The sequence below is a fragment of the Phalacrocorax aristotelis genome, chromosome 28, assembly GCF_949628215.1.
Source record: "Phalacrocorax aristotelis chromosome 28, bGulAri2.1, whole genome shotgun sequence".
In the NCBI taxonomy this organism is placed as follows: Eukaryota; Metazoa; Chordata; class Aves; order Suliformes; family Phalacrocoracidae; genus Phalacrocorax; species Phalacrocorax aristotelis.
Window position 1 is genome coordinate 636,796 of NC_134303.1, and position 26,531 is coordinate 663,326.

General features: G+C 67.8%; 6 protein-coding genes across 10 annotated transcripts; 4 read left to right on the forward strand and 2 right to left on the reverse strand.

The window, feature by feature from the left end:
• The first annotated feature begins 101 nt into the window (after positions 1-101).
• On the forward strand, positions 102-2,994 carry DHPS (deoxyhypusine synthase). 2 transcript variants are annotated; one of them, XM_075076134.1, is made up of 9 exons: positions 102-417; positions 504-665; positions 1,366-1,487; positions 1,560-1,656; positions 1,774-1,860; positions 2,031-2,061; positions 2,148-2,251; positions 2,364-2,489; positions 2,571-2,994. In XM_075076134.1, exons 1-9 carry the CDS (start codon positions 217-219, stop codon positions 2,664-2,666), a joined length of 1,026 nt encoding a protein of 341 aa, XP_074932235.1. In that variant the 5' UTR covers positions 102-216; the 3' UTR covers positions 2,667-2,994. The 2 variants fall into 2 exon arrangements, with proteins under 2 accessions (XP_074932235.1, XP_074932234.1); XM_075076133.1 differs by having other exon boundaries at positions 109-417; positions 1,956-2,061.
• WDR83 (WD repeat domain 83) lies at positions 2,986-4,995 on the reverse strand. Of its 2 annotated transcripts, XM_075076137.1 has the most exons (9): positions 4,820-4,979; positions 4,367-4,487; positions 4,175-4,280; positions 4,047-4,095; positions 3,831-3,957; positions 3,687-3,754; positions 3,491-3,599; positions 3,285-3,399; positions 2,986-3,213 (listed from the first exon to the last, which is right to left on the reverse strand). In XM_075076137.1, the coding sequence occupies exons 1-9, from the start codon at positions 4,920-4,922 to the stop codon at positions 3,061-3,063; spliced, it is 951 nt and encodes a 316-aa protein (XP_074932238.1). In that variant the 5' UTR covers positions 4,923-4,979; the 3' UTR covers positions 2,986-3,060. The 2 variants fall into 2 exon arrangements, with proteins under 2 accessions (XP_074932238.1, XP_074932239.1); XM_075076138.1 differs by lacking the exon at positions 4,367-4,487 and having other exon boundaries at positions 4,820-4,995.
• WDR83OS (WD repeat domain 83 opposite strand) lies at positions 4,904-5,958 on the forward strand. Its single transcript, XM_075076140.1, has 4 exons — positions 4,904-5,028; positions 5,126-5,231; positions 5,597-5,694; positions 5,819-5,958. The coding sequence occupies exons 1-4, from the start codon at positions 4,994-4,996 to the stop codon at positions 5,883-5,885; spliced, it is 306 nt and encodes a 101-aa protein (XP_074932241.1). The 5' UTR covers positions 4,904-4,993; the 3' UTR covers positions 5,886-5,958.
• Positions 5,959-6,644: 686 nt separating this feature from the next.
• On the forward strand, positions 6,645-14,047 carry MAN2B1 (mannosidase alpha class 2B member 1). The gene is made up of 24 exons (XM_075076122.1): positions 6,645-6,768; positions 7,489-7,591; positions 8,166-8,339; positions 8,930-9,123; positions 9,195-9,327; positions 9,719-9,861; positions 9,970-10,086; positions 10,179-10,261; positions 10,343-10,463; positions 10,546-10,624; positions 10,693-10,802; positions 11,117-11,224; positions 11,312-11,428; positions 11,503-11,697; positions 11,941-12,038; positions 12,115-12,238; positions 12,327-12,445; positions 12,522-12,623; positions 12,712-12,799; positions 12,890-12,970; positions 13,041-13,277; positions 13,351-13,500; positions 13,651-13,753; positions 13,825-14,047. The coding sequence occupies exons 1-24, from the start codon at positions 6,670-6,672 to the stop codon at positions 13,950-13,952; spliced, it is 3,006 nt and encodes a 1,001-aa protein (XP_074932223.1). The 5' UTR covers positions 6,645-6,669; the 3' UTR covers positions 13,953-14,047.
• TRMT1 (tRNA methyltransferase 1) lies at positions 14,029-18,468 on the reverse strand. Of its 3 annotated transcripts, none has more exons than XM_075076129.1 (17): positions 18,355-18,468; positions 17,739-17,958; positions 17,435-17,490; positions 17,197-17,324; positions 16,894-17,081; positions 16,388-16,503; positions 16,182-16,294; positions 15,925-16,073; positions 15,742-15,825; positions 15,576-15,645; positions 15,359-15,493; positions 15,160-15,245; positions 14,949-15,057; positions 14,783-14,859; positions 14,550-14,669; positions 14,234-14,348; positions 14,029-14,153 (listed from the first exon to the last, which is right to left on the reverse strand). In XM_075076129.1, exons 2-17 carry the CDS (start codon positions 17,897-17,899, stop codon positions 14,082-14,084), a joined length of 1,779 nt encoding a protein of 592 aa, XP_074932230.1. In that variant the 5' UTR covers positions 17,900-17,958; positions 18,355-18,468; the 3' UTR covers positions 14,029-14,081. The 3 variants fall into 3 exon arrangements, with proteins under 3 accessions (XP_074932230.1, XP_074932229.1, XP_074932227.1); XM_075076128.1 differs by having other exon boundaries at positions 18,314-18,468; XM_075076126.1 differs by having other exon boundaries at positions 15,576-15,825; positions 18,314-18,468.
• Positions 18,469-18,613: 145 nt separating this feature from the next.
• NACC1 (nucleus accumbens associated 1) lies at positions 18,614-23,704 on the forward strand. Its single transcript, XM_075076130.1, is given in 7 exon segments — positions 18,614-18,805; positions 20,365-21,272; positions 22,047-22,223; positions 22,310-22,415; positions 22,528-22,625; positions 23,298-23,506; positions 23,508-23,704. Coding segments are annotated over 6 exon segments (1,539 nt in total). The 5' UTR covers positions 18,614-18,805; positions 20,365-20,383; the 3' UTR covers positions 23,568-23,704.
• The last annotated feature ends 2,827 nt before the right edge of the window (positions 23,705-26,531 follow it).

The following is a 26,531-nucleotide window of genomic DNA, read 5'->3' on the forward strand; positions in this document are numbered from 1 at the left end:
CCGCGGCCACCGTCCCTGCTTCAAGATGGCGGTGCGCAGCTGTACGGCAGAGAGCCGCTCGGCAGGAGGGTAGACAAGATGGCGTCGCGCAGCCGTAGTGAGCGGAGCCGGGGGGCGGAACAAGATGGCGGCGCGCAGCCGCAGGGCGGCGCCGGGGGCTGGGCCAAGATGGCGGCGCCCGGCGGCGGCGCGGCGGAGTGAGGCGGCCGGAGCCCCATGGCGGCGCCGGGGCAGGTCCCCGCCGAGGCCCTGCGGGCCGTGCTGAAGCCGAGCGGGCCCCTCCCGACCGACAGCCTCCCGGTGCGTGGGTACGACTTCGCCGGCGGCCCGGACCACGCCGCTCTGCTCCGTTCCTTTCTCACCACCGGTTTCCAGGCCACCAGCTTCGCCCAGGCCGTCGCCGAGATCCACCGGATGGTGGGGACGCCGCGGGGCGGGAGGGGGACCGGGAGGGGGGGGCCCGGGGCGCGGCCGGAGCCGGTCCTGACCCCCCGCGCCCGCAGATCGCGGCGAAGCTGGAGCCGCTGAGCGAGGAGGAGCGGGCCCGGGCCGGGCTGGGCGGGCCGCGGCCGCCCTCGGGCTGCACCATCTTCCTGGGCTTCACCTCCAACCTCATCAGCTCCGGCGTCCGGGAGACCATCCGCTACCTGGTGCAGCACAACATGGTGCGGGGGGGCGCAACGGAAGGGTCGGGGGTCCCACCTGCCCCGGGGCCACGGCCAAACACCCCGGGGGAGCCCCCGGGTCCTTGGGGTGGCCCCTGGGCTGTCCCCAAGGTCCCCACCCTATCCCTGGGGTCGCTGTGGGGTCTGTGGGTTCCTAGCCTTGTCCCTGGGAGGTTCCTGAGGTCCGAGCCCTGCCCATCTGGGGTCCACGAGGTCCCAGGGGTCCAAACTCTGTCCCTGAGGGGTCACTCAGGTTCTTGGGCTGTCCCCTGGGTGATCCCCAAGGTCCCCACCACCCTGTCCCTGAGGTCCCTGTAGGGTTTCCAGCAGGATGCACCACTCACTGCCTCGGGTGTCTCTGAGGGCCCGAGCCTTGTCCCCCAGCTGTCCCTGGGGTCCCTGCAGGATCCAGGGGCTTCTGAGCTTGGTCCCTGAGGTCCCCAAGGGGTCCCACCCTGTCCCCAGGCTGTCCCTGGGGTCCCTGAGGTCCCAGCTCTGTCCCCAAGGGGTCCCTCAGGACCTCTGTGTCCCCAGCATTCCCCATTTGCTCTCTGGGGTGTCCTGGAAGTTCCTGAGGGCTCAGCCCTGTCCCTGAGGTGTCCCTCAGATTGCCGTAGGGTCCCCTGAAGTCCCTTGCCTCATCCCTGGGGTTGCCTCAGGGGGTCCCCGAGGTCCTGACGCCCACCTCCGCTGGGGGCAGGTGGACGTACTGGTGACAACAGCGGGGGGCGTGGAGGAGGATCTCATCAAGTGCCTGGCGCCCACCTACATCGGGGACTTCAGCCTGCGGGGCCAGGACCTGCGCCAGAGCGGCATCAACAGGTAGGGGGCACCAGGGTCCCCTCCCGGGCACTAGGGTCCCCTCCCCGGCTGAGCCTGTCCCCTCCTGCCCAGGATCGGGAACCTGCTGGTGCCCAACGACAACTACTGCAAGTTTGAGGACTGGCTGATGCCCATCCTGGAGCAGATGGTGGATGAGCAGGAAACGCAGGTAGGGGGGCGGCCGGCCTAGATGCTGGGTCCCCCGTGGCTTGGGGTGGGTGCAGGGGGCCCGGACACCTGGGTAGGGGGGACCCTGGATGGGGGTGCTGAGCGTGGCGTCCGGCAGGGTGCAAGGTGGACTCCCTCCAGGATGATCGCGCGGCTGGGCAAGGAGATCAACAACCCCGAATCAGTCTGTTACTGGGCGCAGAAGGTAGGTGGGGCTGGGGGATGGTTACCGCAGGCATCGCCGCTCCGTCCCGGGGGTGGTGCCACCCCTCACGGCCCGTCACTGCGTCCCCTCTCCAGAACAACATCCCGGTGCTGAGCCCGGCGCTCACCGACGGCTCCCTGGGGGACATGATCTTTTTCCACTCCTACAAGCGCCCAGGGTTGGTGCTGGACATCGTGGAGGGTGAGTGTGTCCCTGGGGGGATCCCCCCAGACCCCTGCGTGTCCCCCCGGACACCTGGGTCCCCTGACGGCTGTTTCCGCCTGCAGACCTGCGCCTCATTAACACCCAGGCCCTCTTTGCCAGGAAGACGGGAATGATTATCCTGGGCGGGGGGCTGGTGAAGCACCACATCGCCAACGCCAACCTCATGGTGAGGGAGGATGTGGGCCCCCTGCCATGTCCCCAGGGACGGGGAGGGGCTGTGGGGCACCCAAGGGGGTGGGGAGGGGGTGCAGGGGCTCACCCCGCTTCTTGCCCTGCAGAGGAATGGGGCCGACTTCTCCGTCTACGTCAACACGGCGCAGGAGTTCGACGGTTCTGACTCTGGGGCGCGGCCAGACGAGGCTGTGTCCTGGGGCAAGATCCGAATGGATGCCACCCCTGTCAAGGTGGGGTGGGGGTCCCAGGGTGGGGGATTTGGGGTGCCTGGGGGAGCTCCCCCACCCTCACACCCCCTCTCCTGTGCCTAGGTCTATGCTGATGCCTCCCTAGTCTTTCCGCTGCTGGTGGCGGAGACGTTTGCCCAGAGAGCCGATGCCTTTGCCTCAGAGAAGCCAGGAGACTGAACCAGTGGCAGGGTGTCCCAGGGGGTGAGACCCCACCTTGGGAGGGGTCTGCCCCACCTTGGGGGGGCTGAGCCCCCAGTACCTCTGCAGGGGCTCCCATCTTGATGCCCCCAGGCTCCGCTCCCTGCGCCCTAACACCAGTGAGCGCAGAGCCGGAGAGAGCAGGGCGATTCTGGGGGAGTGGGGGAGCCAGGACCCCCCAACACCACCTGCCTGTCACGTGTGTCCTATCACTGTCTGCCTGTTCCCCTCTCCCCAGTACTTATATTTATTTGAGCTGCCTGGGCGGCTCTGTGCACTCCCAATAAAGCACGGCGGCTTCTCCACACTGTGGGTTTATTCCTTGTTACTGGGGGGCGCAGATGGGCACCCCTGGTATCCCCCGAAACCTGCGTCACGTGGCGGCGTCCCCCTCGGGCTGGAAGGTCTCCTCGCGCCAGAGCTGGATGTGGCCCTCGGTGGCGGTGAGCAGGCAGGGCAGGGTGGGGTGGAAGGAGAGGGACTGCACTACGCCACGGCCAACCGCCAGGCTGAGCGCCAGCGAGCCCTGTAGAGGGGTGTGAGGATGTGGGGGTGCTCCCCTGGGACCCCCAAAGCTTCCCCGTCTCTCTCACTCACCTCCACGAGGTCCCAGAAATAGACGTTGCCATCCTCGGAGGCGCAGCCCACATGGGTGTCCTGCTCGCTCAGCACACAGTCCAGCCGGTAAGCCGTGCTGCGGTGGCCTGTGTACCTGCAGGGGGGTCCCGAGGGGATTGGGGTGAGGCGGGGCACCCCCCACAGCCCCGTAGGGGAGTGCAGAGCCGCAGGGAGGGGGCTCATACTCGCCCAGCAGCTCCCCCGTCTCCTTGTCCAGCAGACGCAGGGTGGAGTCAAGGCTGGCAGCCAGGGTGCACTGCCCATCCTTGCTAAAGCAGACGCTGGTGATGGGGCCTGGAAGGGGACAGAAGTTTGGGGGTGTCCTGGGGAGCCCCCCACTCAATACGCCCCCCCACCAGCATCCCGCACTGCCTCACTCACTCCCTATGTAGTCAGAGTAGAGCTCGCCGGCACGCAGGTCATAGCGTCGGACCCGGCCGTCCACGGAGCTGTGGAGAGGGGGTGTTAGTGCTGGGGGGCCCGCCAGCCCTGACCCTGGGGGGCCCCACCGTCCCCACCCCTCACCCTGAGAGGATCTCGTGGTCGGAGACCTTCACACTGGAGATCCCGTCCTTGGCCTCGTCCAGGACCTGGACAGGGTCGGGCCGGCGGGAGCGGCAGTCCCAGCAGCGGACGGTGGAGTCAATGGAGCCTGGTTGGGTGTGGAGGGGAAAAGGGGTGTCAGGGGGTGCTGGGGGTGGCTCTGGTTGCTGGCAGGGCCCTCCAAGACTTCTCCCTTACCAGACACGATGATGGTGGCCTCCTCGTTGAACTGGACACAATTCACCTTCTGCGGGAGAAGCAGGGAGTCAGTACCCTGCAGGGATCCCCACCCCCCTCAGATCCCCTGGGTGCCCCCGTGTCCTCACCCCTGCATGTCCCCGGTACTTGCGGACCACTTGTCCAGTGGCCACGTCCCACAGTGCCACGGTCTTGTCGGCCCCGCAGGAGCAGAGCTGGCTGTTGTCAAAGGAGCTGTAGGGGGACAAGGCACACCGTCAGCGGGGCTGGGGGGGTCCCCCAAAGGGTGGCGGGGGTTCCCGCAGCCCCCCGTCCCTTACCCGGCGGCATCCAGCACCTCGTAGCCGTGCCCCTGGTAGGTGCGCAGCGCCGTGCCCTTGTGCGGGTTCCAGAGCTTCAGGGACTTGTCGCTGCCGCAGGTCAGGCAGTAGTTCCCATCCACTGGGGGGGGGTCAGCTGAGGTGACCCCCCAGCACCCCAAGTGGACACCCCTCCCCAGGAGATGGGGTCCCTAATTTCTCCCCAGGGACAGGAGCCCAGGGCTCCTTTCCTCCTCCCTGGGATGGGACCAAGGAGTTGGGGTCCCTGGTCCTCCCTGTGGGGTGGGACCCGGGTCCCCGTCTCTCCCCCCGGGTCCCCGTTTCCCCCCTCCCCGGTCCCCGTCTCTCCCCCCGCCCCGGGTCCCCGTTTCCCCCCTCCCCGGTCCCCGTCTCTCCCCCCCCCGGTCCCCGTCTCTCCCCCCGCCCCGGGTCCCCCCCCCGTCCCGCTCCCACCGTTGAAGCGGACGGCCCTCACGGCGCCCTGCCCGCACTGCACCGTCCGCACCCGCTGCCGCGGCAGCTCGGGGCGGGCGGGCCGCGGCCGCGGGAAGGCCATGGCGGGCCGGGGCCGGGGCCGGGGCCGGGGCTTCTTCCGGCGGCGGCGGCGGAAGCGGGCGGCGGGGCGGCATGGCGGACCCGCGGCGGCCGGCGCGGGTGGCCAGGTGGGATCGGGAAGGGGGCGCGGGGGAACAGGGAGGTGGAACACGGGGACCGGGAGGGGGACCGGGGTCCCGGCCCGCCTGACGGCGCCGCCCCCAGGTACAAGCCACCGTCCACCGAGACCAACCCGGCGCTGGAGGACCCCACGCCCGACTACATGAACCTGCTGGGGATGGTCTTCAGCATGTGCGGGCTTATGTTAAAGGTGGGGACACCGGCCCCGGTCCCGGGGACGCCGGCCCCGGTCGGGGCGGGGGGGGACCGGGATCAGCCCGGGGTGGGCGGTGGGATGGTATTTTGGGGGCTGAGGGCTGTCCCTGGGGGAGTTCTGGGGTGGCCAAGGGCTAAGGAGGGGACAGGGACAGCTGAGGGTGGACGAGGGCCATCCCCGGGGGGTTCAGGGGGGCAGGGGCCACCCCCGGGGGGGTTTGAGGTGGCCGGGGGACAGGGGCCGTGTCCAGGGGTGACAGTCCCCAGAGAGCTCGGAGGACAGGGGCCATCCCCAGAGGGCTCGGGGGGCCCAGGGGCCATGCCCTGGGGGGTCCCCACACCGTACCGCTCTGGGCACAGCTGAAGTGGTGCGCCTGGATCGCCGTCTACTGCTCCTTCATCAGCTTCGCCAACTCCCGCAGCTCTGAGGACACCAAGCAGATGATGAGCAGCTTCATGTGAGTGCCAGCGGCCCCGCATCTGCCCCCGGGTGCCACATCCCCTGCGGAGGGGATGGCGGCGAGACCGTCCTGGCTTGGTGGGGGTCTCTGAAGCCCGGGCTGGTGTCTCTCCCCGCTTCAGGCTCTCCATCTCCGCAGTGGTGATGTCCTACCTGCAGAACCCCCAGCCCATGTCCCCCCCGTGGTGACGGCCAGTGTCGTTCCTTGGGGAGGCAACAGGTCGTGTCGGGGCTGGGGCAATAAAGGGGGTGCTGGGGCAGAGCTCGTGGTTGTTGCGGTTTGTTCGTACCTGTGTGGGCTGGACCCTGCTCAGAGCCGCGGCGCCTGCAGGCGGGTGGGGTGGATGGACCCCCCCTTCCCTAGGCGTGGGGGAGCCCCAGGGGTGAGGGACCCCGCCTGGGGGACCTGCGGAGCCTGGCGTGGGGGAAAGCATCAAGTGTCAGAGGGAGCAGTGGGGTGTGAGGGCTGGGGGAGCCCGGGGGGGGGGGGGTCCAAGGGGGCCCTGGGGAACTGAGGGGCGCGGGGGGGGCGTGTGTCCAAGGGGAGCCGGGGGGTTCCAAGGGTCCAAGCACTCGCCTCCGTGAGGAGCCCGACTCCTCGACACCCCATTGGAGGAGAGAGCTGCCCGTCTCTCGCTCTCCGCCGACCACGGCTCGGCGGGGGCGGGGGTTTCGGGAGCTGCCACACGTCATTGGCTACTGGGCGTTCTCTCGCCGCGGAAGGGGCCGTTGCCAACGCCCGCCGCGGGAGGAGGGACGCACGGTATCAATCATGGGCACTCCTCCTTATCATTGGTGCCAGTCCGTTATGTGACCGCCCCGGCCTTCCGTTACGCCCCGCCTCCCCGCGCAGCAGCAAATTAGAGCGAGGGGCGTGGCCGAGGCAGTTTCCCACGCCCCTCGCCGTCCAATGGCTTGCCCAGAGGGAGGGGAGGGGAACCCCCCCCACGGGGTCATGTGAAGGGGCGGTCACATGACCGCGCCCGCGAGCGGCATGGCGGTGCCCGGCGCGGTGGCGCTGCTGTTGCCGCTCCTCGGGGCGGCGGTGGCGGCCGCGGGATGCGGGTACCAGGTGGGCCCGGGGAGAGGCTGGGCGGACACCGGAGCGTCCTCGGGAAACGGGAACCGCAGGGTCTGGGAGGGACCAGGGGAACTGGGGAACACTGGGATGGACTGGGGGAACCGGGAGAGGCTGGGAGCACTGAGGTAGCGGTGACTGGGAGAGACGTGGTGGGGGAACTGGAAAGCTGGGAGAGATCGTGGTGGGGACCTGGGCACCCAGGAGGGACTGGGGAGTGACTGGGAGGAACTGGGGCAGGGAGAGACTAGGCTGAGGGAGCTGCGATGCTGGGAGAGACTGAAGGGAACTGGGGAAACGTGGATGGCACAGGAGGGCTGGCACTGGGGGAACTGGGAAAGATCAGATGGGGGGAGCAGTGGGGGGACTGGGAGAGGGAAACTGGGACAGTTTGGACCTGGTCAATGGGAAGGGATTGGGAGCACTGGGATGGGGACCCTAGGGGAGGAAGAGGAGGATTCGGGGTGCTGGGGGACTGCGGGACAGTGACAGTCACATGCCCCAGCCAGGCTGTCACTGCGGGGGGAGAGGACCCAGGTGTCTTGGCCTGCCCTTCCCCCCAGGCGTCCTGGCCACTGTTTTTTTGCAGCCATTTGCATCTTTTTCTGCAACCCAGTGGCTTCCTCCGGAAACAGTCGGGGGGGGGCAAAGGGGTGACGCAGGGTGTGGGCACAGCCCTGTATGAGCTCCCAGAGATTCTGCTTGTGCCCACAGTCGTGTCCGCCCACACGCCCCGGCCTCCTGAACGTGCACCTGGTGCCCCACACGCACGATGACGTGGGCTGGCTCAAGACGGTGGAGCAGTACTTCTACGGAGGTGGGTGCCCCTGCCACCACAGCGGGGGGGGGGGCAGTGCCCAGGGAGGGGTGGTGGCATCCTTAAGGCCACCCCAGTGCCTGCAGGGACGGAGGTGACACCTCCAAGGCCACTGTGGGGGTGGAGGTGACGCTCGGCAAGGCCGGTGTGGGGGCGAAGGGACACCAGGTGCCAGAGATGGAGCCTGTGGCCTTGTGGGGGGAGGGGGCAGGTAGGGGGCAGAGGGACAAACCCTGCCCTGGGGATGGGGGCAGGTCCCTGCTTTCTGCCCGTTGTCCCTGGCGTGGTCTTGTGACCCTGCTTTGCCTCTTGATTTTGTTTCCTGGGACAGTGCTGGGATCCCTGGACCTTTCTGTGTTCCCCCCATGACCTCTGGATGTTTCTGTGCCCCCCCATGACCCTGTGTTCTCCCCCCCACCCCCTGGATGTCCCTGTGACCTTGTCCCCTGCCCCATGCTGTGACCCCGACAACCCCTGGATGTCACCTGTGTACCCGTGGATGTTGCCATGACCCTGTGCCCCCCTCCCCTGTCACGGTGCTGCCGGTGACCCCCTTCTCGGTTAACTCCGTCAGTGCGTAACGAGGTGCAGCACGCCGGGGTGCAGTACATCCTGGACTCGGTGGTGGCCCAGCTGGTGGCCAACCCCTCCCGCCGCTTCATCTACGCCGAGGTGGCCTTCCTGGCCCGCTGGTGGAGGCAGCAGGACGAGGCCACGCGCCGCACTGTGCGCCAGCTCGTTGAGCAGGGTATGGGGGGCGCAGTGGGGGCGTCTGCTGCTGGGAGGGATGTCGGGGGTGTCCCTGGGGGGGGGGGGCTGGGGTGTCCCTCAGGGTCATGGGGAGCGCACAGGGACATGGGGGCAGGCATTGGGGTGTCCACGGGGGCACACAGGGACATGACAGGGGGTCTGGGGTGTTTCTTGGTGGACGGGGATGTGGGGGAACAGTGACTCAGGTGTTCCTTGGAGGACATGGCCATGGGGGGGATTGGGGTTCCCCTGGGGGGGACAGGGACTTATGGGGGGTACTGGGGGGTCACTGCAGGGACTTAGGGGAGGTACTGGTGTGCTCTTGGAGAGATATGGGTACAGGGGCTGTGTAGAGACACGGAGGGGGACTGAGGCGTCTCTGGGAGGTTACAGGGGGTGCACAGGGACATGTTCGGGACTGGGGTGTCCCTGGGGTGAGATGGGCATGGGGGGTGCATGGGGATATGCCTCTGACGGGGGCACAGAGGCCAAGGGGAGGCTGAGGAGTCTGGAGTGCCCCTGAGGGACCTGGGGTGCTGCCTGTGTGAGGTGACATGCATCCCCAAGCCCCTCTCACTGTCCCCACAGGGCGCTTGGAGTTTGTGGGGGGGGGCTGGTGCATGAGCGATGAGGCGGCCGCCCACTATGACCCTGCCATTGAGCAGCTGGCGCTGGGCCGCCGCTTCCTGCGCCGGGAGTTCGGGGCCTGCGGCACCCCCCGCGTCGCCTGGCAGATCGACCCCTTCGGGCACTCCCGCCAGCTGGCCTCCGTCTTCGCCCAGGTAGGAGCCCCCCCGTTCTGTGCCCCCACCAGCCCTGTGGGAGAGCCTGGCTGACCCCCTCCTCCCCACAGATGGGCTACGATGGGCTGTTTGTGGGGCGCGTGGACTACCAGGACAAGGCGATGCGGGAGGAGCTGCGGGAGATGGAGATGCTCTGGCGGGCAAGCGGGAGCCTGCCACCCCCTGCCGCCGACCTCTTCACTGGTGGGACAGGGTGTGGGGCCCCTTCTGGGGCTGGGGGTCCCTCAGGTCTCCCCTGAGCCCTTCCTGGGGGCCAGCCCTGTCCTGGGGTACCCCGCTGGGTGTTGCTGATCCCTTGAGCCCTCTTCTGTCCCCTTCCCCTCTGCTCCTGAGGGTGACCTGTTCCTGCTGTCCCTCTGTCCTTCCCCAGGTCTGCTGTCCCCTCCTGGGGCTGTCACCATCCTCTGGCTCCTCTCTGGGATTTTTCCTTGTCCCCAGGGCTGACGCCATTCTCCATCCAGCTCATCCCAGCCTTGCCCCTAGCCCGGCTCTCCTGCCCATGTCCCCATCCCCGGGTCTGGCCCCAGCCCAGCTGCCACATCCCCAGGCTGACTGTGGGGGTGAATGTCCCCAGGCATCCTCCCCAACGTCTACAACCCGCCATCGGGGTTCTGCTGGGACCAGCTCTGCTCCGATCCCCCTGTGGTGGACGAGGACAGCGAGGAGAACAACGTGGACAGCATTGTCTCCACCTTCCTGCAGATTGCCACCAGCCAGGTGGGGTGTCCCCAGGTGGTGGGGTGCTCCCTGGGGTGGGCGGGGGGTCCTGGACACCAGGGTTCCCCCCAGGACAGGGGGTGCTGACCTGTCCCGCCACCCCCGCAGGCCGAGCGCTACCGCACCAACCACATCATCATGACGATGGGCTCCGACTTCCACTACGAAAACGCCAACCTGTGGTTCAAGAACATGGACAAGCTCATCGCCCACGTCAATGCCCGGGTGAGCGGGGTCCCCCATGTCCCCCCCGGCGAGTCCCTGCTATTTACTGCCCCGCGCCCAGCCCCCTCTCATCCCCTCCCTGGCTTTTCCAGCAAGCTAACGGCAGCCGTGTCCATGTCCTCTACTCCACCCCATCCTGCTACCTCTGGGAGCTGCACCAGGCCAACCTCTCCTGGTGAGGCTGGAGGGGCGAGGGGGAACCTAGATATCTGGACAGGGTGGACAGATGGATGGATGCAGCCTGGCTTTCCCACAGGTCCCTGAAGACAGATGACTTCTTTCCCTACGCAGATGGCCCCCACCAGTTCTGGACAGGTTATTTCACCAGCCGACCGGCCTTCAAGCGCTATGAACGCCTCAGCAACAACTTTCTGCAGGTGGGATGGGGGCCCGGATGCTGGGGTCCCCGCTCCCAGGCGGCCGGGTGCCCCTCCCTCACCCTCCCTTCCGTCCCGGCAGATCTGCAGCCAGCTGGAGGCTTTGGCAGGGCCGGCGGCACAGGAGGGTCCCTATGGGCCTGGGGACAGCTCTGTGCTTCGTAAGTGCCACCGTGGGGACCCTGGGAACCCCCCCGGATGCCCCTGATGCCCCCTCAACCCCTGGCAGGCGAAGCCGTGGCCGTGGCTCAGCATCATGACGCTGTGACTGGCACTGAGAAGCAGCACGTGGCCGACGACTATGCCAGGCAGCTGGCAGCGGGGTGGGAGAGCTGCCAGGTAGGGCCTGGCTGCCCATTTTGGGGCGATGGATGGGGTTTTAGGGGTGCAGGGCCAGGGCCAGCAGCTGGGGATGAACCAGCATCGCGTCTGTAGGGCAAACTGGTGTCTGCGGGGGTGAACTGGTGTCTCTGGAAGACAGGAGTCGGTGGCCGTTTTGGGGACGAGCCCCTGACCCTGACCAGCATTTTGGGGGCGAGCTGGGGTCTGCGTGGCCAGAGGATGGGAGCTGGTGGCCACGGCCTGGGGGAGATGAGCCAGTGAGCACCCCTTGTTACCGGCCACACCGTATAACCATCCCCCGCTCCCGGCAGCTCCTGGTTGCCAACGCCCTGGCCAGCCTCAGCGGCAGCAAGGAAAACTTCATCTTCTGCAATGCCCTCAACATCAGCGTCTGTCCCCTGACGGAGACGGCTGGCCGTGTGAGCACGTTGGTGGGGGGCTGTGGGGTTCCAGGGGGGCTGTGGGGTCCCAGCGGGGCTAATACACTGTGTCCCTCTGTCCCCCAGTTCACCGTTGTCCTGTATAACCCCCTGGGCCGCCGTGTGACCTGGCCCATCCGCCTGCCAGTCAACGGGGTGTCCTACGCAGTGACGGACCCCCAGGGCCAGCCTGTACCCAGCGAGGTGAGCCCAGGCCAGCTGCTGTGTCCCCCCCTACCCACCCGTGGTCCCCCCTGACCCTCTCTGCCTGTTCCCAGGTCATCCCCATCTCCAACTTCACCCGCCGCCTGCATCGTGACGGCAGCAGCGCCTCGTGGGAGCTCCTTTTCCAGGCCTCTGCACCTCCCCTGGGCTTCAGCACCTTCATGGTCTCCCGACTGAGCCGTGGGGACCCCCGTGCACCCCCTGCCTGGACCCAGGTGTTGTCACAGCCTCGGGAGATCCAGAATGAGGTACGGTCCCACCTGGGGGGACGCGTTCCCTCCACAAGTGCTGGGCACTGGCTGGATGCAGTTTGGCATCTTTCCCCAGAGGGTCCTGGGGGCTGGAGCCAGTCCCTGGGGGGAAAACCCTGGTGGATTTGCTCCTCTATTGGCCCAGTTAAACCAGTCCTGGGGTGACAGGAGCTGGGGGTGCAGGAGGGGGCTGAGCAGGGATGGGTCGGATGCTCGACCCACCCCCATCTGCCTCTGCAGCATGTCCGGGTGCTCTTTGACCCCCTCACTGGGCACCTGAAGGAGATCCAGAACCTGGACAAAAGCATCTCACTACCCGTCTTCCAGAGCTTCTACTGGTGAGTGCTGGTGGGTCCTGGACAGCCAGGTCCCTCATGTGGGACCTTCCTCCACCACCTCCTCTTCCCGACCCAGGTACAATGCCAGCGTCGGCAACGACGAGAGCTCCCAGGCCTCGGGCGCCTATATCTTCCGCCCCAACAGCTCCAAGCCCATCCCTGTCTCCAGCTCCAAGCGGGTCTCTCTGCACCTGCTGAAGGTGGGTGGTGGGGACAGCATCCCCAGGGGTGTCCCCGGGGCCAGGAGTGTCCCCAGGGTGCTGAGCCCCCCTGGCGTGTCCCTTGCAGAATGCACTGGTGCAGGAGGTCCACCAGAACTTCTCCTCGTGGTGCTCCCAGGTGGTGCGGCTCCATGCGGGGCAGCCCTACGTGGAGCTGGAGTGGACTGTGGGGCCCATCCCTGTGGCGTGAGTTAGGGACGGGGAGCCCCTGGTGGGGGGGGGAGCGCCCTCAGAGCCCCCCCTCACCCCTTGCCTCTCCCAGGGATGGCTGGGGCAAGGAGATCATCAGCCGCTTCGAGACTACGCTGCAGACGGACGCTCGCTTCTACACCGACTCCAATGGGCGGCAGATCCTGGAGCGCAGGTCGGGGCCTGCCTGGGCACTCGCTGTGGCCCCCTGAGACCCCTGTGTCCCCGTCCCCCCCCGTAACCAGGCTGTGCCTCATCCCCAGGCGTGACTATCGTCCCACATGGAACCTGAGCCAGACGGAGCCCGTGGCAGGGAATTACTACCCTGTTAACAGCCGCATCTTCATCAAGGTAGCAGCTTTGGGGTAGTAGCAGGGAAACAGAGTCCTAAGCCCAGGGCAGAGCTCATCACACATGTGGCCCTTTCCTCCCTGCCCCCAGGACAAGAAGTTCCAGCTGACGGTGTTGACAGACCGCTCGCAGGGTGGCAGCAGCATCTTTGATGGCTCCCTGGAGCTCATGGTGAGGGGACACAATGCAGGCGGTCCTGGGGCTGGGGGACACACTGGGGTGTAACCACTGTCCCCTCCAGGTCCATCGGCGGCTCCTGTATGACGACAACCGGGGCGTGGGGGAGCCACTGGTTGAGCTGGGAGCCAACAAGCAGGGGCTGGTGGTCCGCGGCCGCCACCTCGTCCTCCTCGACACGGTGGAGTCGGCAGCTGACCAGCACCGGCTCCTGGCGCAGGAGATGTTCATGGCGCCGTACGCGGTGCTGGCGCCTGGCGGGGGCTCCTCCTACCGCCGCGGTCAGCCCAGCCTGCGGCAGGTGAGGTGGGGAGGGGGCTGCCTGGAGAGGGGAGGGGGCTGCCGCGGCGTCCTCCCTCACCCTCTCCCCGCAGTTCTCGGCGCTGCGGTGGGAGCTGCCCCCCAACGTCCACCTCCTGACGCTGACACCCTGGGACCCCGGCACCCTCCTGCTGCGGCTGGAGCACCAGTTTGAGAGGGGCGAGAGTGCCAATGGCTCCCAGCCAGTCACCATCGACCTCATGGTGAGCCAGGGGGCTGAGCCCAGCCAGGCACTGACCCCACGGCCAGGCTCCCCCCACGGCTCGGCACGAGGGGCTCCCTGCTCCCAGAGGCAATCCTACCCACAGGGACAGACGCGGGGTGGTCGCTGACGGGTTTTCCCACTCTCCTAGAACCTCTTCTCGGCTTTCACCATCATCTCGGTGCAGGAGATGAGCCTGGGAGCCGACCTGCCACTCGATGCCATCTCCCGCCTGGTCTGGACCCCTGCCACAGGTACTGGGCGGAGTCCAGGGGGGCCCTGGGGATGCTGCTGGCCTCCCCTCACCCCTTTCCTCTTCTCCCAGGTCCGGCCCAGCCCCGGTCAGTCCCCAAACTGGACCCGAGCCGGGTCACGCTGCAGCCTATGGAGATCAGGACCTTCCTGGCCACAGTGCAGTACAAGGTGCCTGGAGCTGGCCCGTGGGGGGCCTGAGCTGCCCCAGCTCGAACGTGGGGGCTCTGCCCCCCTCCCCACCCTTTATGCATTACTTGCAAATGCAAAAGTGCATTAAAAACCACAAGACTTTTCTCAGGCACCATTTAATCGGCGTGAGAGGCAACGTCAGGGTGAGGGGGCAGCTGGGGGCTCCCCCTCGTGCGAGTAACAGCACTGGGCGCCCAAGGAGCAGTTTCCCTGTGGGAGAGGAAGAGGAGGGTGAGGGGGCTGTGCCCTGCCCCAGGGCTGGGCCCCTCTTGTTCCCAACCCCGACTCGCCTCCTTGAAGCGTTTGCAGGGGAAGTGTTTCAGGCTGGCGCCGTCATCTGTCCGCTCCGTCCGTTTGTTCTGGTGTCGTTTCCGCTTCTCCTGGAGGGAGGGAGAGATGCCACCCCTGGGCGGGGCGGGCGGTGTGTGAAGGGGGCAGAGAGCTTGTCTATAAGTGACCCTTCCCTTCCCCTGCTTTTTTGGGGGGGGGGTTCTTATCCGCTGTCCTGGTAGAACATGGTGGGGGGCCTCTCTGAGAAGGTTCGAGGGTTGCTCCTGAAAGCCCAACCCCAAAAGCAGACACCCGAGAATCTCCCCATACCCTTACCCAGCCTTGGCCCTGGCTTTGGGACCCCAGAAGGCTTCAGGGTTTTCCGGGAACCGCTTCAATCCCCGTTTTCTGGAGCTGGGGTTGGCGTCATCACGGAGGGTGAAGGAGGCCTGGAGCCTGGAGGAGGGGGTGAAGAAGGGGGGCATCAGGATTTTTCTGAGGGGGATCAGCACGTACGAGTGTGTCCCCATCCCTGGGCTAGTTGTGGGGGGGCTGCTAGAGGGTCATACGTGGGCTCCACGGAGAGAATGCGGGAAGCCGGGCTGGTCTCTGCGAGCCGCTCGCGCTTCACAGGGTGGATCTTGGCCTGGGGGAGATGGGTGTGTGTGGGGGGGCTGTTCAGCTTAACCCCAGGGTGGGGGTGTCGGGGAGGGTGTCCCTGAGCCCCCTCCTCACCCAGCAGCGCATGATGTCCCAGAGCACGGTGGGCGGCGCGTCCGTCTTCACGGCGTTCTTGCAGGCGTGAGAGAGCGAGACGCGGTAGCCAGCGTGCAGGAGGGCGGACCTGGGGCGCAGTGGGTCAGGCTCGGGGGGGACAGGGTGGGTGGGCGGGGGGCAGGGGCCTTGAGGTACCCCTGAGGCTGTGGGGGATTTGGGGTGCCCCTACCTGAACTGCAGCAGGGAGGGGGTGTTGCAGTGGATGGTGCTGCTGAGGCCGTCGAGGGTGTAGTAGAGGGGGACATCACCGAGCTCCTGCCCTCGGCACACAGGGCGCAGCGGAGTCACTGCCAGCCCCAGAATTTGGGGTGGGGGGGCTGAGGATGCCAGAACTGTCCCCAGGGACGGTCCCCTCCCTCTCCCGGTACCTCAGTGATGACGCTGAGCATCCCCTGCATCCGCTGCTCCGTCTGGAAGCGCCCGGGGCTGCTCTCCAGCGCCGCCAGCACCCGTTCCACAAAGGCCGAGTCGTGCAGGGGCTCAGCCCACATGGGGCCACCCAGCTGAGGGGGGACGTGAGGCGGGGGGTTAGTGCTGGGGGGGTGTGGGGCACCAAGGAGATGGGGGCCGGGGGTGTGCACCCACCTGGTGCCGCTGCTGGCAGAACTCGCAGGTGGGACCCACGGGCGGCCCTGTGGCTGCACCGTACTTGAAACTGGCAGGGGAAAGGTGAGGTGTGAGCAGCCCCCCGCCATCACAGGGTCCCCGCCCCACCATCATGGAGCGCCACCCCCTCCCAGCCCTGCTGTACCCGGTGCCGTGGCTCGTGATTTTGCCCATGCGCTGGAGATGGTGGGTGCCGCAGCCCACGCAGTGGTACACCAGGGCCTGCTTGCTGCCGGGACACGGTGGCGGGGTGGGGGGCGGGGGGTCAGGAACGGGGGAGGACGCAGATCCCACCGCCACGACCCCCTGCGTGGCATTCCCCCCTCACCTGGCTGAGGCCTTCACCTTCGCCTGCCCCGTGAAGACCCGCACGAAGACGCGGATGTAGAAGTCGGCGCTCACCGAGAGCAGCGGCACGATGAAGCGCTGGTAGCGGTTGGCGCAGCTGTCCAGGCTGTGCAGGATGATGCGGAGGGCCTGGGGGGGACACGCATGGGACGGCCCTGACCCGCTGCCCCCCACCCCCTGCTGCCGGCAGGAGCGTGGTGGTCTCAAGGACGCTGCCCCCCCCCCCTCAGCGCTCACCATCTCATGGCAGAACTTGCCCTTGAGGGACACGGCCCCGTACTTGCTGTAACACGTCTCGGCGCTGTTCCCTGCCATCACGCCCATGTCCGTGCAGGTGACGCAGAGCAGCCCTGGCCGGGGCGGGGGGTGGTCAGGGGTGCTGCTGGGAGGACCCAGGTGTCCGGGACACTGCTCCTGCCCCCTCCCCGGCTGCTGCCGCTCACCTCCTTCGCTCACAGCCTGCACAGCAGCATCCAGGAAGGGCGCGGGGCTGCCGTAGGGGTCCAGGTCAATCACATCGAAGGGTTCCCTGTCTGCTTTGCACTGGTACATCAGCATCCTGGGGTGGGAAGGGGGGTCCTGGAGCAATGGGGACCCCAGCTGGGCCCCTGGGAGTCCCAGACCTGCCCTGGCCCTCAGGAAACCCCACAGGAACCAATACCTCTGTCAGCATGCACGGGGAAGGGACTGGTGGGGTACTCATAAACCAGCCCCACTTTGGGCCTGCATTCCTTGGGGCATAGAGATGGGACGACCCCTCTAACCAACCCTATGAGGATGCTGGGACCAGTCTGGGGGCCCCCCCAGTACAGGGGAAAAACCTCAGTGACCCCACCAGGGCAGCTGGGACCATGGGCAGGGCGGCCTGAGGGTGCTGGGGGATGAACCAGAGTCCCGCTCCCCACTGGGCTTTGGGGTGAGCTGCTGGGGAGCAGTACAGAGGGGGTACCTGGCATCAGCCATGCGGGGGGTCACCAGGTCCCCCACGCTGTTGAAGGCCACATTGCGCCTCATCAGCTCCACTGCACGGGCCGAGAAGTCGTTGGCCACCACGGCCCGCAGCCCCGGCACCTCCTTGGCAAAGCGGATGGAACGGAGCCCCGAGGCCGCCAGCGCCTCCAGGACCCGCAGCCCTCCCTGCGGGGAGGAGAGCATGATGCCAAAGGGGGCTGGGGGAGCTGGCGGGGCAGAGACCCCAACGGGGGACGGAGGGGATGTGGCAGCCCCCCCTCCCTGCAGCCCCCCAAAGCACCTCGCACACTTCTCCTGGCTTTGCCATCCGCGGGGCCTCGGGGCCGTCGGGTGCCAGCTCAGTGTCACCATCACTGTCCTCTGGCGGTTGGGGGCTGCTCGTGCCCATCTCCTCCCCGGGAAGGATGACTGGAAAAGAAGTAGGGGGGCTGGTGGCAGAGTAGCGCCCGGGGGATGAGGACCCCGAGGACAGGGACAAAGGGGAACCCAGGAGACAGGGACCCTGAGATGGTACCTACCCCTGATCCCCTTCGGCTGCAGCTGGAGCCGAGCAAACTCTGTCACGACGGCACAGCTGGGGAGGGACAGTGTCAGGGGCACTTCTGGGGGGCAGGGATGACCCCGAGCCCCCCATGGTACCCACTCTGGCAGCCCAGAACCCCCCCACATTCCTCCCAGGACACCCCAGAGCCCCCTGGGACAACCCAATGTGTCCCCCCCCGACCCTCCTGGGACACCCCAGAGCCCCCCATCATCCCGCTAAGACAAGCCCGACCCTCCCACGACCCTCCCAGGACTCCTGGGACCCCCAGCTCCGCTCACGTCAAGTCACGGTTGAAGCCTTGCACAGGGTTGTAGAAGACCTCATTGGCGCTGGGGAAGAGGATGGTGGCTCGGCCTTCGGAGATGAGCGTCTCACCAGCCCCGGGGGGGCTCCCGGTGCCCGGGGAGGGCCCGGAGCCGTTGGGGGAGGTCCCGTCCATGGCAGGGGGACCGCGGGGGGGGCACAGGCTGGCTCCGCGAAAGGTGCTGAAGGCGGCCACTGGAGTGGAGGGTGAGGGGTGGGTTAACGCGGCACCGGAGCGACCCTGGGGGGGATGGGGTGGCTTTAGGGGTCCCGGGGGGGGCGGGGAAGACCCCCCCAAAAGTGGGAGCAACAGGCAAGGCCTGGGAGTGCGGGAAGAGCAAAGCCCCCCCCGCCGCGGGAAGGAAAGGGGGGCAGCGGGGTTAGACACCCACGACGGGACCGGGGGGACAGACGGGGGACAAACCCCCCAACACGTGGCGCGGGATGAGGCCGGGCGCCCCTAAGCCCTGCAGGCGCTTCGCCAGACCCCGCCCCCTCCGAGCCCCGCCCATTCGGCCCCGCCCTGCCCCCGCCGGTCCCCCCCGCTCACCCGCCCGCGCCGCCCCACGCATCCTCCGCGCCGCCCCTCACATGGGCGCCGCCATGTTGCGACGGGCCGGGCGCGATCACGTGCTCACGGTCGGCGGACGGCGCCCCGCGAGGGCCAGAAAGACTCCGCCCTTCGGGAAACCTGATCCCGGGATGATGCGGGGGGATTCTAGGAGAGGGATTCCGGCCTGATCCCGCGGGGATCCGGCCTGGGGGGGCCCAGCTGATCGTGCGGGGGGCCCGGCAGGCATGTCCCCCCTCCCCACTGTGTCTCCAATGGGAGGAGGCGGGGTGCACCTTGGCTCCGCTCGGCGCTCGGCTGGCCGCGCCTGTGGCGCGGCGGGGCGGGCGCGCGTGCGCGGGCGGCGCGCCGGGCGGTGCGGCGCTCGGCTGATCGCGTCTGCCGCACAATGAATGGCCGCTGAGCGCGGCGGGGACGGGGACGGGCACCGGCAGCGGCCGGAGCTGCAGCGCAGCCCCCCCCCGGCCTCCGGTAAGGCGGGGATCCCCCTTCGGCTCCGCCACTGACCCTCTTCCCGCCCCCTCGGGCCTCTACCTTCCCCCCCGCAGGCCTTGGTCCGTTCCCCCCCCCCGGGCCTGCCCACCTCCCCCCCCCCCCCCCCCGTTTCCCCGGGCCTGCGGCACCTTCCCGCCCCCCGGGTTGGGGGATCCCCCTGCGCCTCCACCCCCTCCGTTCCCAAAGGAATGCGGTTCCCCTCCGCCGCGCTATTGGGGGTCTCCTCTGCCCTGCCCCTCTGGGTTTTGGGGTCCTCCCGCTCCCCCCCCGGATCGGGCTATTTACTGATTTCCCCTCCCTCCCCCCCCGCCCCCCGAATTTGGGGTCTTCCCCATTGTCTCCCCCGGGCTGGGGAATCCCCCCCTTGCCCCCTCCGTGGGCTCGTGGGTGCCCCCCCCACCCCGTCTCACCCCCCGCAAGGACTGAAAGTCCTGTCTGTCCCTAATCCAGGGAGTAGGCCCCCTCGCCCCCCTCTTCCCCAAGATGGGGAAACCATGGGGGTCCCCATGTGCCCCCTCCCGAGTGCCTAGGACCCCCCACCCCCCTCAAGGTATAGCATCCCTTCAAGTCTCTGCCTAAACGGTGGGTGACCCCCGCGGTCTCCCCCAGGTGCTGGGGACCCCCTTGTCCTCCCCAGGCCAGGGGTTCCCCACCCCGGGGGGTGGTGGTGCCCTGTATTCACCAGGCCTGGGACCCTGCTAGGCCGGAGCACCCCTGTGTCCCCAGGCTTGGGGACCCCTGAGAGCCCCCATGGCTAAGCCAGGGACACGGACACACCCCCCAGATACCACACCAAAAGGGGAAGCCACAACTTTGCTGCTGCTTTGCCCACCCTATGTCCATGTATCTGTCTGGCCTCATCACCCCCTCTCCTAGCCAAGGTCCTCCTTCCCCAGTCTCTGGGGGCTCGGACACCCCCAACTCTTGGGGCACCCCCACCTCTTAATACCCAGTTTATGGTGTTTCTCCAGCCCTATTTTTCAGCCCCGCCCCCCCCGACAGTTGTTCCTGTGGCCATGGGCAGCCCCATGCTGGGGGTTGGGGGGGATCTGGAGTCCCCTACAAGGGTGGGTGCCTGGAGGAGCCATGTGGGGCCATGTCTAACTCATGTGCCTGGTCTGTTCCTCTCCTTCCCCTGTGTCCATCCCCGTCCCTGCCGGTGCCTCTCCATCTGTCCCCGTCCCTGTGTCCCTGCTCTGCTCCCCGTCACTGCTGTGTGTCCCCCCCATGTCCCTGCCCACATCTACGTGTCCTTTGTGCTCCTATACTGTTCCCTGGGTCCCTGTTCCCTCGCGTTCCCCATGTCTACCCCCCCTTCCCTGTGTCCCTACATGTCCCCTGTGTCTATCCTATTCCCTGTGTCCCCATCCCCATGTGTCACCCACATCTGCCTCACTGCTTGTGTCTTCCCGTCTCTGCGTGTCCCTCACGCCTGCCCCGCTCTCTTTGTCCCTGTCCTTGCGTGTCCATCCCACTCCGTGTCCCCGCTGCTTCCCTGTCCCCTTGTTTCGTGTCCCCCCTCCCTGTCCCCGCAGGCCCCCGTCGGCTCCCGCGATGGCTCAGACACTGCAGATGGAGATCCCCAACTTCGGGAACAGCATCCTGGAGTGCTTGAACGAGCAGCGGCTGCAGGGGCTGTACTGCGACGTCTCGGTGGTGGTGAAGGGCCACGCGTTCAAGGCGCACCGGGCCGTGCTGGCCGCCAGCAGCTCCTACTTCCGGGACCTTTTCAACAGCAGCAAGAGCGCGGTGGTGGAGCTGCCGGCCGCCGTCCAGCCCCAGTCCTTCCAGCAGATCCTCAGCTTCTGCTACACGGGGCGGCTCAGCATGAACGTGGGCGACCAGTTCTTGCTGATGTACACCGCCGGCTTCCTGCAGATCCAGGAGATCATGGAGAAGGGGACTGAGTTCTTCCTCAAGGTCAGCTCGCCCAGCTGCGACTCGCAGGGGCTGCACAGCGAGGAGGCGCCCTCCTCCGAGCCCCAGAGCCCCGTGGCCCAGACCTCGGGGTGGCCCTCGGGCGCCGCTGCCCTGCCCCTGGTCTCGCGGGTGAAGACGGAGCAGGGCGAGCCCGATGGGGTGCAGTGCACCTTCGTGGTCAAGCGCCTCTGGGACGGCGGCCCCAAGGATGGCGCCGCCGGCGGCAACGGCAGCCGCAAGATGGCCAAGTTCTCGGCACCGGAGCCGGGTCGCCAGCCGCAGCCCCCTGCCCCGGCGGCGGCGGCGGGGCCAGCCCCGGCGGCGGCAGCGGCACCCGGCCCCAGCGCAGCTGACCAGACCAGCCCCGGGGGCACATCCAGCGCCTACACGAGCGACAGCCCCGGCTCCTTCCACAATGAGGAGGACGAGGAGGAGGACGGGGGCGAGGAAGGCTCTGACGAGCAGTACCGCCAGATCTGCAACATGTACACCATGTACAGTATGATGAATGTAGGGCAGGCAGGTGAGGCTCCGCCCACCGTGGGGGGTGTTGGGAGACCCCGCCCACTGGGTGTGGCCCACTTGGGCTCCACCCGTGGAACAAGGGCTCCATCTCTGGGGTGTGGTTTGGGGGAGTGGTGTCTGCCCGCAGGGGTGTGGTCACCTAAGGCACTGCCCATGGAGGGTGTGGTCAACTTAGGCTCCACCCTTGAGGCACAGTCACCCAATGGGCAGCCTTGGGCATGGCTGGGGTGGGGTGTGGCCAAGTTATGCTCCACCCACAAGGGGGTGTGGTAATCTGAGGCTCTACCTTTAGGGTGTGGTCTAGGAAGGGGTGTGGCCAAGATAGGTGCCATGTCGGGGGTGTGGTTGGGGAGGTAGGTGTGGTCATCTGAGGCTCCACCCCCTTGGGGGCATGGCTGGAAGCAGGTGGGGGGCTTATGTGTTCTGGGGTGGAGCTAAAGGGGGTGGGGTTTTGATGCTCCTTTAGGGTGTGGCCGGTAATAGGGTGTGGCCACAGGTGTGGAGGAGCCAGGTGAAGCTCCACCCCAGGAAATGGGTGCTGGGTGTGGCCTGCCAGGCTCCTCCTCTGTGGGTAGGGGCGTGGCCTGGTGGGGCTCCACCCCCAGGAGGTGGTTATGGGGGGCATGTGGCCATGAGCTGAGCTGTCCCCGTGCCCCTGTCCCCTCCCCGCGTCCTTGTGGTGACTCCTCCAGAGGAGATGCAGGATGGGGGGGGTGTGGGACCCTGGGGTCTGGCCCCCGCTGACCCCCATGTCCCCCCTGCATCCCCCCAGCCGCGGAGAAGGTGGAGGCACTGCCGGACCAGGCCACCTCGGAGTCACGCAACCGGGTGCGGGTGCGGCAGGACCTGGCCTCGCTGCCGGCCGAGCTCATCAACCAGATCGGGAACCGCTGCCACCCCAAGCTCTACGACGAGGGAGACCCCGCCGAGAAGCTGGAGCTTGTCACAGGTACGCCTGGGGTGGGGGTCCCCCTGGGGCGGGGAGGGGGGTCCCCGCAGCGCACCTGGGCCTGCTCAACCCTCGTGTCCTCCCAGGCACCAATGTCTACATCACGCGGGCGCAGCTGATGAACTGCCACGTCAGCGCGGGGACGCGGCACAAAGTCCTCCTGCGGCGGCTCCTGGCATCCTTCTTTGACCGGTGAGTCAGGCCAGGGTGCCTGGCTTCTCCCCCCCACCCAGTTTTGGGGTGCAACGGGGGTGGGTGAGGCTGGACACCCAGGTTCTCACCCAGTTTTTCACCCCCTCGCCAGCAACACCTTGGCCAACAGCTGTGGCACGGGCATCCGCTCATCCACCAACGACCCCAGCCGGAAGCCGCTGGACAGCCGGGTCCTGCATGCCGTCAAGTGTGAGTGGGGGGACACGGGACCCCAGGGGACAGGGGACACCCTGGGGTAGAGACAGGACACCAGGGAAAGAGGACCCCTGGGGACAGGAGGAGCCTGTGGTTGGGGGACCCACAGGAACAGGGGGTGGAGACTCCAGGGAGAGAGGGGATGCCAGGGGATAACAAACAGGGGTGGACCCCAGAGAGAGGGGACACCAGGAGACAGGGGAGACCCCAGGGCTGGGGGAACCCCAGAGAGAGGGGACGATAGGGGACAGGGGAGACTCCAGGGCTGGGGGGACTCCAGAGAGAGAGAACACCAGAGGACCGGGGAACCCCAGAGGGAGGGGACACCAGGGGACAGGGGAGACCCCAGGGCTGGGGGAGCCCCAGAGGGAGGGGACATCAGGGGACAGGGGAGACCCCAGGGCTGGGGGGACCCCAGAGAGAGAGAACACCAAGGGACAGGGGAGACCCCAAGGAGAGAGGGGATGCCAGGAGATAGGGGGCAGAGCAGACCCCAGGGGTGGGGGACCATGGAGACAGGGGCAGCAAGAGACGACGACACAACCTTGGGGTCCCTGAGCAAAACCTCACCGCGAGACACCCGTGACTCCCCGGGGCGGGTGGCAGCAGACTGGGGGGGGGGTGCAGAGGGCTGCGCGTGACCCTGTCCCCATTTCCACCCCCCAGTTTACTGCCAGAACTTTGCGCCCAACTTCAAGGAGAGCGAGATGAATGCCATCGCCGCCGACATGTGCACCAACGCACGGCGTGTCGTGCGCAAGAGCTGGATCCCGAAGCTGAAGCTGCTGATGGCCGAGGGGGACTCCTACACCTCCTTCATCAACGACACCGGCAAGCTGGAGCCCGACATCATGGGCCCCGAGCCGGCCTTTGAGGCCGGCGGCCGCCGGCGGCCACGAGGGCGAGGCGGGCGCCCCGGGGGAGGGCCTGCAGTGACCCCCGCCCCGGCCCCCCCTGGGGACCCCCGCCGGGTAGGGTCCCCCTCCAGTAGGGTCCTGTGGCCGGGTTGGGACCCCCATGGGTGGAGGGACCCCCGCCTGCTGGGCACCCGTGCTGGGTGGGGCCCTGTGACAGTGTAGGGACCCGTGTGGGTGTAGGGACCCCCCAGGCGGGCCCCCCCTTGGGGCAGGCCCCCCCTGGGGTTAGGACCCCCCCAGGGGTAGGCACCCACCCAGGGGAGGGCCCTGTGGCGCTGTGGGGGCCCCTGCCGTGGGGTCCAGCCCTCTCCCTGTGGGGGCTTGGGGCTTGGGGAGGGGTGGCAGTGGCTCAGCTCTCCCTGGCCACCCCCCCCACAGCAGTTTTGGTGGGGCCGGGGCGCTGCTGGGCTCAGGCTTTCCTTCCGCGCCGCCTCCTGCTCGGGGATGAGTTGGTGAGGTTCCGTGTCCCCTCCCCGAGGCCGGCGTCCCTCCTGGCCCCCCCGGGTGCCCTGTGTTGCCTCTGGGGGCCCCCACGTCTCCCCCAGGATCCCTCCCCAGGGCCGACATTTTCTCCAGGCACCCGTGTGGGTCCCCCGTGTCCCCCTCCCCGGGGCCACTGTCTCTGCAGGCAACCGCATGTGTCCCCCCGTGTCCCCTGTGTCCCGACCCCCCCCATCCCCCAGGGACCTGCATCTCTCTGGGCAATCCCATGCGTTTGCCCCAGTCCCCCCTGTCCCAGCGTCTCCCCAGGCGCCTGCATGTGTCCCCCAGGTCCCCTGTGTCCCCCCCCCGGGGCCAGAGTCTCCCCCAGGTGACCGTGTGTGTCCCCTTCCAGGTCCCCTGTCCACGTGTCTCTCCAGGTTACACCCCCCCCCTTCCCCCGGCCCCTCCTCAGGGGTGGCATCTCTGTGGGCAATGGCACGTGTCCCCTCCCTGTGCTGCCCAGGTGCCCCCCATGTCCCCAGCTCCCCCTGCCCTGGAAGAAAGGGGGGTGTCCCCTGTTTGTGTCCCCCCGGCTGGACAGGGACATGGGTGGGGGGTGGGCAGAGTGAAGCCCATGTGGAGACACCCCACCCCACCCCCCGGGTTAAAGGCCAAACCTCCCCTAAGGAGTGGTTCTTCCTTGTTAGCCCCCTCCTTCGTTATTAGTCCCCGCTGGGTCTGTCCTCGGGGGTGGGGGGGATGTGTGTTACCCTGAGGGGGGGATGGGGACTCCTTGGGAGCAGCCTGGCAGGGGGGACCCAGAGTCCTGGCCAGTGTGATTTGGGGAGGGGGACTTGGGTTGGAATCCCACCTCTGCGGCGGGGGGGTCTGAGGTGGGGGGGTGGGCACAGCGCCCCTCCCAGCCCCAGCTCTGCTCCCCCCTCCCCGCGCCAGCAGGGCTTTGCACTGGCTTTACTCCAAACCCTGAAGGGGGAAACTGAGGCACTGTGCGGCTGCTCCTCCCCCTCCCCGCACAGACTGGGGGGGGGTTGGGAGGGAACCCAGGCACCCCACCCCCGGCAGCCCCCAACAGGTCTCCTGACGTTCGGTCAAGTGCCTTACCCGCTGCCCGGCCCCCGGGCTCCGCTCACGTCTCCACTATCTCACCGCTCCGTGCCAAACCCCCCTGCCCCCCCCTCCCCCCCCCCAGGCCCGGGGAGGGGACGGGGACCCCCACACTCCTCCTCTCACGCCACCTGCACCCCAGATGCCTGGGTTCCATTCCCCCCATCCCTCCCCTTTTGCCCCGTGCCTCAGTTTCCCCACCCCCTTTCCCTGTGTGATAAGTTGCACCGGTCTCAGCCCTGTGAGGGGGTCCCTTGCTCCTGGCTGTGCCCACCACCCCCCAGCCTCGCGGGCACCCGGCGGGCCCAGCCCCCGCTCCCCCACCCCCACCCCTGCGGGGTCGGGCTTTTTTCGTTTCCCCCTTTTTTCTTTTTTTCTTTTTTTTTTTTTCAACCCAAAAGCTGTACAGAAGCGAGGGAGCGCACGGCGGCATCTCGGCAGCATGGACTCCCCCCGGGCTTGCGCTTCCCCCCCCCCCCCCACCCCCCCCCCCCCCAAGCCCCTGCGCCCCCTCCCCCGGGGCTGCCAGTGTCTGTCCTGTGTTATGAAGTGCCAAGACGCCCGTTCCCGGTGCCGCCCGCCCCCCCCCCCCGAGTCGCTGGAGAATTGCACATGAACTGCTGTACGAGAGCGGAGAGGGACTGCAGAAATGTTAATAATGATAAATAAAACACAGAGGTTTGTAACAGCCCCCGCCTCCTGCCTGCTGGGGGTGGGAGCCACGGGCGTTCACCCCCCCTTAAAAAGCCCACTCCGGGGTATCGGGGGGGGGGGGGCTGCAGGGAGGCCTTGTACAAGTGCGTGCACAGGGAGGTGCGTGCAAAGGGGCTGGGGGTGTGTTGCGCTGTGTGCAGCGTGTGGGTTGCGGGATGCAAGTGGCGGGGCAGGCGTGGGGCGCAGCGCTGGTGTCTGCGGCGCACGGGACGGGGTTGCAAGGCTGGTGCTCGTGCAAGGGCTGGCGCACGCGCAGAGCTAGTACTTGTGCAATGCACAGGGCTTCTGCGAGGCCCGGTGCTCGTGCAGTGCTCAGGGCTCGTGCGGCGCTCGCGCCACGCCTGGTGCTCGTGCAAGGCAAGTGCACGTGGAGGGATGGTCCTTGTGCAATGCTCGTGCAACGCCGCGGCACGCGGAGCCGCGGGACCGTGCCCCGCGTAGGTGCCGGAGTGGGCGGGGCTCCTCCCGGCGCGCACCGCCCCCTGCCCTTATATGGGCAGGCGGAAGCGGCTCTCCACCCCCGCCCCGCGCGCGGCCCCGCCCCCTTCCCCTTCCTGCCGTCACCGGTCCCTTATATAGTCATGGAAAAAAGGCGCGGGGTGACGTCACGGGGCGGGGCCGCGCGTGGGAGGGGGGAGGCGGGGGGTCCCCGTGTAACACACACCTTTCTCCCCCTCCCCCCAGCGCTGCTGCGGGCAGCCGGGGAGCGCAGGGACCCCTC